Genomic DNA, 10,496 nt, shown 5'->3' on the forward strand with positions numbered 1-10,496 from the left:
AAAAATCTCTTTTTCTAGAGCTCCTCTTCTATTCTGCCTCCATTTTAATGCCCACTGACTGCACTGTATCATCACATCATTACATTATTTATTTTTGATTATTTAATATTTCACTAGAATTCCATTCTCAAGTTACTTTAGTACAGTCCTATTTTAAAGGTGCAAAATGAGGAAGCTAGGGAATGCAGAAGTAGCTGAATATTGAATTTTTAGTCTGAAATTTTGAATAATCTGGGTTAAAGGGTCCTGGCTGATCCAGTCTATAATACACTGGCAAAGATTAGATGTCTTTTCTTCTGACAGATAGTGCATAAAGCTTGATCACTATTAATTATTTTAGACCTTTTGTAAGTGTTTGAAAAGTCACTGGGAAAAATGCAGAGGATTTAAAAGTAAATCTGTGAACCTTCAGCTGTTTTAGACTTTTCCCCCCACTGTGCCTCCAGAAGAGATTCCCTCTGTTAACTCATCACTAAAGCAATCGTGTACTACTTAACAGAGCTGCTATTTTCTACTTCATGTGTCTCCCTATGAATTGTGCAAGAGGCATTAGGGAGCCCTGCCTTCCACTGAACACATGAAAGGGCAGAGCAGAAAAAAGCTTTGCAGATTTACTGCATTCTCTGTGCATAGGCTTTCTGGGAGGGAGGGAGAGAATTGGCAGTGGGTCGTGCTGTGGAGCAGAGTCTGCAAGGACACAGGGAAATCTTTGCTAACCCCTAAAGACCTTAAATAGCTCCTTAAAACACTCCTCATTACCATGAACATATTTTCCAGGCATTATCTAGAGGTAATACTGAAGAAATGTGTTATAAAATCTTCTTCCTCCCCTCAGCCCTTACATCCACAATTTCCAGATCAAGAGAAGGAGGTCCAGGGATGCTCTGGTAGGAGGCAGGTCACAAACTTCCTTCCAGGTGGAACTTCCCAGTGCACCTCCCAGCACCTGCTGTGGGCTTCCCATGGCAGGAGAGCAATCCCATTGGGAAGAGGTGTCACTTTCCAGCCCATGGTGAGCAGCCTCTTTCTCCTGCTGGCCAGCTGATTCCCAGAGGAGTCCCGTGTGTGCCATGGGCACCAGGTGCAGTGGCAAAAAGCATCTTTCCAATAGAAAGGTTCTGTTTGATTTTCCCAGGTGCAGACAGCAAGGCTCTCAATGCAGATTTACTTGATCTTGCTTGGAGGGTGAAAAACTGAGATAAACAAAAAACCCCAAAAAACAAAACCCAAAAACCTATTAGGGGATATAAAATCTCATTGAAAGGGTTTCTTATGTTTTGAAGAATCTCCCTCTTCAATTGTCCCAGAGTTCAGCACGGCTCTCTCCAATTTCCAATAAATTTGAGTCTTAATGGTTGCTGAGCTGTGCATGTGAGGCACCAAGGGTTGTTTTCTCATGTGCTGTCCTGTGGCTCTCTGGGTTCTGTGGTGCCTGGCCTCTGAAGAGCAGGTGGAACTGGGGGACTGTTCTGCTGAAATGCTGTGCTCTGCTTCAGGGCTGTTTTCATCTGGGGCAAAAAATTCAACCACTGACATTATTAGGCTGAGCAACATAAGGCCTAAGCATTAATCTGAGGTTTCCTAGTCAGTTCTTGACTTCTCAGACCTTCACTGTTTTGCCATCTGCTATAATTGAAAATTGCCTTCTGCAACCAAAGGGAAAATCTAATTTCTCAGCAAGCCATATGGGGTTATTAAGATCATTAAACCCTGGTATGCCATAATGCTTGGGCCAAAAGGACCACAGGGCACGTAAATATCCCGTGATTCATTTTATGGCTTCAGACTGCAAGTTAGGAATTATTTTGATGGCTGTCTTACGATGAAAAGTGCTGGTCAGGTAGGCTGCAGCAAATGTTGCTTGGTGAGGTCAATCCATGGCAGGTTTGGTCAGATTTGTGATGGATGAGAAGTGGTTTTAATAGTTTTTGATCACAAAAGGTAAAACTTTTGTATCAGCCTGACAAATGATCAGCCAGTGTCCTCAATTGTATCAGAGATGCTAAAGGCAGCCTTGAATATTAAGAAATAAGAGAAGAAAACTTCCACTTTTTAGGAGGACTCAGACTTCCCATCCAGGACCTAAAACTGATTACATAGTTTGGACTCCCTTTCTTAAGAATAGGAAAGCTATTCCCTACAGATGCCTGTTTATGAACACTTTAAAACTGAGATTCTTAGTTTTTTGTTCTGTTTTCTGTTTCTGTAGATGTGATATTTTATAAGATTTCTCTCTAGCAAAACCCACTACTGTGTATTTGATACAACTGTTGGGAAGAATATTAAAGCTGATTTTTTGTTAACAGGCCATCCAAAATGAATGCAGGAGCTGTGAAATTTACATGAAATTAAAGAAAGAATAGCTCAGTAAATGCAAATAAATGCAGGAACAAATATTTTAATTTGAATTCATGATTAATGCCAAAGGATTACCAGCAAACCATTACAATGTGGTGATGACATAAAAACTCAATGGGAATAAAAATTCTATATGCACTAGTTAACTGATGGCAGGAAGCTATTTTTAGCAGGACAGCTCAGAGTAATTTAATATTTTCTTTAAAAAAAAAACAACATAGCAATTGATTGTATTTCAGGTTCTGTCTATGCTAATTATGTCTCAGAATATTTTTTGCTGGTATAGTATTGTATCAGTTCCTTCATTATAAAATGTGCCCACTATGATCAATAGATTTTTTCCCATTCTTCAAGTTATTAAATGAATTTTATTGAAAATAGGCATTACTGATTGCCACTTTTCCTTGTGCTGTGTAACTAAAAGAATTAAGAACAAATTGGTATGATTATATCTAAGAATTACAAATAAGGAAAAGAGTGAAAAATGTCTCCCTCCTTCAGTTTTCCAGTGATCTCCATCTGACTACATTTATTTTCTCACTGTGTCAGGGGTTTCTGTTTCAAGACAATAGAAACCAAAGCAGGTCTGGATAGGCTTTCATTTCTATAGCACTGGGGTCATCTCATCTTACCATTTTGAAATCAAGACAAATTAAATGTGTTTTAAAAAGTATTTCCTGTTCTATTTTACCTGTCCAAATGTCTTTTGTATTTTAGTGTTCTTGAAAGTCACAGTTAGAATAAGAGAGCAATACTTATAATTTTCTCCAAAATTGGGAGTCCACTCAAACTTTATATGTTTTTTTTTTCCTTTGCTCTGGAAACCATGAAAATGCATGGCTGGTTTTTAATTTGCACAAGGTGTGCAAAGTTTTTGTTGCTTTCTGACTGCTCCTGGGCATTGATGCTGCCAGCCCAGAATGGTGCTTGGGAGTATCTGAAGGATACACACCCACAACACGTGCAGGTAGGCATGGCTTTCCAAGCCAGAACTGCTTGGGAAAGGGGTGGGGATGGGAGCTGAGGACCTTGGCATTGAGTCAGGATGCTCAGACATCCTGTCAGGATGCTCAGCCATGCCATGGCTGCCTGTGTGGGTAAATGAACCTGCTGCCACCGTGGTGTTTCCACCCCACACGTTATCCCTCCCCTCTGCCAGGAGCCTCCTGTGCCTCCTCTTCTGCTGCAGCCGCGCTGCTGTGGCTGCACTCATCTGAGATGACTGCATGAAGGAACCCTCACCCTGCACTAATTGCAGTGTCCATCTTAATACATCTCAAACATGGGAAAAAACGAGCAGAGGCCTCAGTAATGAAGTGTTTGCTGGCACGACGTGCACACAGAAATGATTGTTGTGCCTGATTGCTAATTAAAGGCAGCACAAACCCAGAAAAATCCTAACTCATCTGAAACTAATGGGAATTTTATCTCCACCATTTGCAAGTTTTGTTTCTGGCTTCTTTCTGCACTGCTGGTAGTGCTGGTCTTTGATGTGGATCACAAGTGAGCCCATGAGGGATTATGCAATGGAAATAATTTGAAGCCATCCCTGGCCTAATCTGGCTTGAAGGAGATCAAGTGCTCATAATATTGTTACTGTCATATGAGGCTGGGCATGTTTGCATATGTCTAACTTCAGTCTTAAGTGTGCCACAAACTATGGATGTGTCTTCCCTGCAACACCCTTCTCCTCTGCATTGTCAGAGCAGTAATGTATACTTGGCTGTTGTGCTTGAGTGTCTCAAATTCTGAGAATCAGTCCAATCTAAGCACCAGTGCCATGGGAAAGTTGTGTTTTATTGATCCCTCTTTTCTCATTATTAGACTGATCCCTCCTGCACAAGATTTATTCATAGGCTTTGCTTAATTTTTGCTTTCAGCCTAACAGTGTATCAAATCAATATTTATTTTCACCTGTGTGAATGATTCCATAGCAATGCCAGGCTTCCCCAGTTTCCAAGTAGCAGATTAGAAGCTCTGCCTCAATATCATGGGCAATAGTGGAAACATCATCTGGAGATGTCTTCAAGGGATCATCTACAGCAATGCCTTTAGAGCAAGGCTGTACAAGAAACAAAGCCACTATAAATTCATATTATAAGACACCATTTCTTAGCTAGAAGCACTTTGTGTTACTGATAAATGGAGAAAACTGAAGTAAAATATACCTTGGCTTTAACTAAAGGCAACTACAGAAATCAGTGCAAATATATTGGAACATAACACAAAATATGGTGTGATCTTCCCAGGAGACATAGACAAGAAAGCAGAGAATACACTAAAACCTAAAAAAAAAAAAAAAAAAAGCTGTTGGGGAAAGATAGACTTTTTCCTAATTTCAAAAATTCAGGCTCAACTTCAGGCTCCCCAAATCTGTGTCTGTCTTCAGGTCAAGGTTGAAGGGGAAGTCAGAGCTGTTTCCTTACTTCAGTAAAGCACTGGTGAACTCTGCCTTAGTCCCACAGGTGGGAAGGCAGAGAACGGAACAAAGCAAGGAAAGCAGAAAATCTCATCACTTAATGGGAGGACTTGTCCTTCCAGCAAACTGCTACAGAAAGTAAAAAGGATGAGATCAAACATCTTTCCTCCTTCTTGAGTTGTACAGAATTTAACAGAGAGAAACATCATATTTTCTGTTGAAAAAAATACTCTTTTCCTGATAGATAAATCACCTGCTGTTCACCACAGCTGGTGACTTTCTCATTAAATAATGTTCTATTTAATAATGTGCATCATTAGACTTAGATAATCCAGAACTTCTTAAAATTTCAGGGAGCTCTCAGCACTGGCAGAGTGGGCAGGGCCACTTTCAGTCCTCAAATCTGTTTTATCGATCTGCAGGTGACCTGATTTTGTATTGCCAGAAAGTAGTAAAAAATTAACTTTTAGTTCTTGAGAAAATTCAGCTCTAAGAAAATAGATTAAGTCTAAGAGCTCTGTCTTTAAGGACAATAACCATATAGTGCTGCTAATGGAAATGCAATTGAACGCCCTTTGCTTGGATAAGCATCCCTAACAGGATTGTTTAGTGTGCAATGATTTCATCTGACTAAGTGACTTCACTGCAAATCAGCTTTAAAAGTAGATTTCTAATGAAGATTAACAAAGTAATATTTATCTGGGCTGTGTGCTTAAACTCTTGGATCATGCTGAGGACCTGGAGCCTGAGGTGGATGGAGGCAGCCTCTCCTTTAGAATTATTGTTAAGGGGTTCTCTCTTGGGTCTGCTTTGTCCCTCACCACAGCTTTGAAGTGGAAGGAGGAGCATCTGGCCTGTTTGTCCATCTCCTCATCCCTAACAAATTTATTTATAATAAATAATTTTTTTTTACTTTACTTTCTTGTGCCTCTGTAGTTACAGTCCGGTGGTTGATCTTTAGGAGGTACAATGTCAACTCAGCAGGTTGAGATCTCTTTAGATGATTAAATCTGTCAGGAATAAAAAGCTCTTCAATATATGCATTTTCCTTCTTGTGTGTGGTCCCTATGAACTGAGAAGGATGGGAAATTCATAGCCCCACTTGGCACCTACAAAGCTAACCCTGTATTTAAGATTTTTGCCCATTGGTCAGCTCAATCCTTTACAGGCAACAAGGGTCATTCAAGGAAGCGTCCCCCCATTCAGGTGTGATAAATGTTTTTGATTTCCCATCCCTTATCTGCTGAGTGAAGTTACACAGTGTATATAATAACACCCATATTTTTAAGATTTTCTATCATCTTGTTTTCAGTAGGAGTTATAAATCAGAATATTCATCACTTTTAACTCTGCTCATGGTACCATATATATCTGCTGAAGTGTCTCTGTGGATAAGGCAGGCTATATGTAGCTAAAAGACCCAGAGAATTATGTTCACATCAGTGAACATAAAAGTATCATCAAGTTTTTCTGTAATAACACTTTTCAGCTGAATTGGCCATGCTGTGACCTCTGTTAAATTTATGGGAATGAGAGATTTGAGGCTTCTCCCTGGACTTTCAAGTTCTTGAATGATTGTGAGAAAAAAAGAATCATTTAGGGATCCCTTCAGTATAAAGTGCTGCAATTCAGAGTTTCCTCGAGCCTTGGTGCTGATATGAAGAGTTATGTTTAGACCTGGGTAACCCTTCAGTTATCTCTGACGAAAACAAAGACATGAGTCTCTCTGAACCATATCTGGACAGATAAGGATTCAGAAAATATGTATAAATACAGTGAAGATTGGGTTCTGTCAAGCCTTCTCTAAGACATCTCAGAGTAAGAGTTCAAAGAAACTAATAATAACTCAATCTTTAATCTCCCAAAATCAGAGTAATATTTTTACAAGGATGCACCTGTGTTTGTGACCATCTCAGCTCTATACTTTTCATATCCCAATCCCTCTCCTGATTTCTGTGTAGCATTTCCACAGTAATCCAATGCATTTGAGAGATATCGCTCCCCACTTGTTCCATACAAACAGCAGCAACATGCACCAAAAGATTCAACTTAGTTTTATAGAAATGGTTCTTTCTGTAGCAAGCAGAAAAGTTATGAACATACAAAGTAGCCCTGGTGTCTGGTATAAGTGAGGTGCACAATTCCATCTGCTCACTGCTGCAAGGACTGGTTTTGGTTGCAGTATAGACAGCACTGGAAAAGGCTTCTGTTGGGTGAGCCACCTCTGCACAGCACCATTTCCCAAGGTCTGATGGAGGGAATGCTTGTGTGTGTGTGTGTTTCACCACCCATCACTGCATTTCCCTGGCCCTTCTGACAAAAGGACTTGGCAATACAGCAAGGACTGTTCTTCCCTGGCATTGTCCTGTCTGATGCTGAATATTGAGTCTGGCTGAGTGTTTTTGGAGGGTGAGGCAAAGACTGTGCCAGAAAGCACCTGAGGAAGCTGATCTGGGAAGTTCCCAGGGGAGGAACCAGGAATTAGGAAGGAAACAGCAAGCTGGGTTTGGCAGCATGGGGGGTGTGGAGAAGAGCTGTGGAAGGACTCAAATCTCAGTTTCAAAGGGGAAGATAAAAAGGGAAATTTCCTAAGGATCCAAAGGAACTTCTGTAGCTACAGGTTGTTACCCTGGGAAACCTCACTGGACTGAGAGCAAGGGAGGAAGAAAGGCTGTGCCATGCACAGACATAATGAGCAGGGATGAGATTTGTCTGCAATTTCCATGTTTCACCTGCCAGAACCAACCTTTCTTTATCTTGCTGTAGTCTGCTGTCCAACAGCACAAACTTTGAAGTTTAAAAGTGCTGTTGGTGTTTTGGAGTGCTTTGAGCAGCAGGTAAAAACATCTCCATCACACTCCTCGGAATACCTTAAGGTCTTGTCACAACTCAGCTGTGGGCTTGGAGAGGGAGCTCCATTTTGTGCCATTGAGGGTTTCTTTTCCCAGGGTTATGTGACAAAATTTATTTTAATTCCAAACTGGGAAATTTGCAGTTATGTCTTAGGACTTTTGGTCTGTAGACATCTTGCCAAAATCTTAAAGGTTATGGAGGCTATGAAATTGAAGCAAACAACTTAAACATTTGAAGGTTTACAGCCAATCTGGGGTTAATAACTTGAAATCTAACATTTTATATCCTTCTTTACCATAGCTAGCAAACCTAGCAGCAATTTTTACTTTCAGACTTAGTCTACTTGAGAGTAGTCCATGCAGTATTAAGGAATATTTCTTTCCAGAAATAGTTTAGTTTTAAAGAGGGGGTTTTGTTGGAGGTCACTGTGTAAGTTCTGTGTACACACATCCTTTAGAAGATTGCTGCAGATAATTTAGAAGAGAATCCAGAGAGTTACCCAGTGTATAAATAAAAGGTAAGGAATGAAAGCACTACCTGGAATTTTTGCATTAGTGGTGAACTGACTCTCATTATGTTTAACTTTCACTGAAAAGAAGGTTTCTCTTGTAGTATTAGGACCCTAAAAATATACTGCTGAAACCACAGTTGTGTAAACACCTGTGATAAAATGCTTTCTCAAAGGTCACAGAACAAGTCTGTAACCCTGTGACCTCAGCATAGATTTGTTGTGGTATTATGGCTTGAATTTTGGCAGCAGCAGGCAGGGAAATTTCATGAGTAAGGATCTCACAGTCATTAGTTAATAAGCAAGAGTGGAAAAGATCTCTCAAACCCACCGTGGCTGTGGTGAAAGCCCAGTGGAAATGCTGATCATCAAAGTAGCTCCTAGCTAATTTTCCCTAGTGGTAATTTGCAAGACTAAAATTAGAGCTCTGGTGATGTGTACATTGACACATTGGAGGTTTTTTCACTGAAACCAAGGTGAAAGCCTCAAAGGTCAGAAATTGGCCAGTTTACTGATCACTGCTATAGGTTTGGTGTATGCTCAGTTCAGCTCAGTTCGGCTGCCCTACAGAAGAGGTGCCAATGGATATCCATCTCTTGGCTAATCCATCTGTATCTGTGGCTACAGACACATTTTGATAGCGAAATCATCTCGGGAAAACAAGCAATTGGTCAAATGTTGTGTGGCAATGGGATTCTTTGGCAACTTCCACAAGATCACTCAGGTTTTCCCCTGCCAGGCTGAAAGGCTTAAGAGCCAGTTTGAATACAGCAAAAACTTGCCAGCCTTGCTGGAGCTGTCTGCTTTCCTTTTCCTTCAGTATTTTTCTGTAAGCAAAGGAATGTTTAATCATGCCTCTCTGTTTTAAAGATAACTGTGTGGCTTTCCCTGGAGTGATTTTTAAAGTGGTTAATCAGAGGGACAAACTTGAAACGGCAAGAAATATTTAATTAGTGCCTTTTCTTCTACTAGCCAGCAGTCCTAACCAGATGCCTTCATTTCAGAGCCATCCAAGTAATCAGCCTCGTAACATCAGTGCATCTCACATCAGGCACCTGGCAAGTCCAACACTGACTGCATCCCAGAAAATGTCTGCTAAGGAAGGCTACTCCTGAAAATCACTTTCAAAACCTGCTAGTGAGCTTCACACAGGGCTGAAAACAAACTGCTTTTTGTATGTTGAACTGTAATCCAGCCCTTACCACTCCTAGGCACTAGTATCAAAAATCCTGCAGGAAACCAGCATAACGAAGAATTAGTTAATGGTGGTTTTGTTTCAGTGGAGAGGGGAAAAGAAACGTCAGTAAGGAGAATAAAAAGTATGAGGGATTTCTCTCAGTGATGTGATTTCATGCAGCACAGCTTTCCAGCTTCTATTCAAAGTCACACTGACATCTTGGTATGCAATTTCAGTCAGCAGATCAGGAATTGTATATAAAACCCCTGTCTTTATTCTTAATGAGATTTGCGTAAATAACTTGCTAGAAAACGTGTTGAAAACATATAATTCACTCCTAAATATGAATGCAGATGGCAGGTAAGAGGAACTGAATTTACTAGCCTTCCTGCAGTGTGCTCTGCAATGGATAATTCAAATATATACCTATGATATTTTTGGCATATTAGCTGCTCTTGCAGAGCTAGCACTGGATTTTGTAATAATGATGTGTGTGCAGGACACACACATTTGCTATCTTGGGCACATTATTAGTTACACAGCACAGGCTATACCTCAGATATGCTTTAAGTTATGAGAAATGATCCTTATTTCTATTCAGAAAGCCACTGCTTTCCAGAAAAGCATGGATCTGGAGAGTGTTGACTTGGTCAGATGAGGTTACCAGGCTGCTTGCCCTCACCCCTGCTGGAGTGGGGTTCAGCCTGCCCTCCACTTGTGGCCCTGGGCTTTATCTTTGTTCCTGTCTGTGTCTAGGCTTAAATTCCTTCAGCTTCAACCAGCAGGAACCAGAGGCACATAGAAGGGGTTTGGTGACCAGGTAGGGCAGAATGTTAGAGGAGCTCAAAACCAAATTTTCTACTCCCCAAAGGCTGATGGGTTTTACCTATCTATCACTGTTCTGGCCTTTTTTGGAACCAAGAGCACTCTGCAAAAATGAGATTTCAAGTGCCCACCAAATTCAGAGGATATAGCATTTTAGTCTGTGCTCATTTCTAGGTGGATGCTGCTTTATAAAAATAAACTTGACGTGAATCTCTCCCTCCCACAGAAGATAACGATGTTCCCTGCAGCACTCCTAAGCCCAAGTCATTCCTGTTTTATTGGCCCAACTTCAGACAAAGGTTTTACCTCCCTCCCTCTGCAAACTTTGAAGTCTTTCTCATATAGTAAATATTTTG

The 10,496-nt window shown here is 40.6% G+C and overlaps 1 protein-coding gene across 1 annotated transcript in view; it reads right to left on the bottom strand.

Moving 5' to 3' along the window:
- The window catches only part of SPATA16 (spermatogenesis associated 16), a 50,847-nt gene extending 45,204 nt beyond the window's left edge, over positions 1-5,643 (bottom strand). The window contains exons 1-2 of the mRNA XM_064385115.1: positions 5,599-5,643; positions 4,273-4,420 (exon numbers count right to left, since the gene is read on the bottom strand). Of these exons, the coding sequence (XP_064241185.1) occupies positions 4,273-4,420; positions 5,599-5,643 (193 nt within the window). The remainder of the gene's footprint in view (positions 1-4,272; positions 4,421-5,598) is intronic.
- Positions 5,644-10,496: the final 4,853 nt, after the last annotated feature.

This window comes from Passer domesticus, chromosome 11 (assembly GCF_036417665.1).
Source record: "Passer domesticus isolate bPasDom1 chromosome 11, bPasDom1.hap1, whole genome shotgun sequence".
Classification (NCBI taxonomy): Eukaryota; Metazoa; Chordata; class Aves; order Passeriformes; family Passeridae; genus Passer; species Passer domesticus.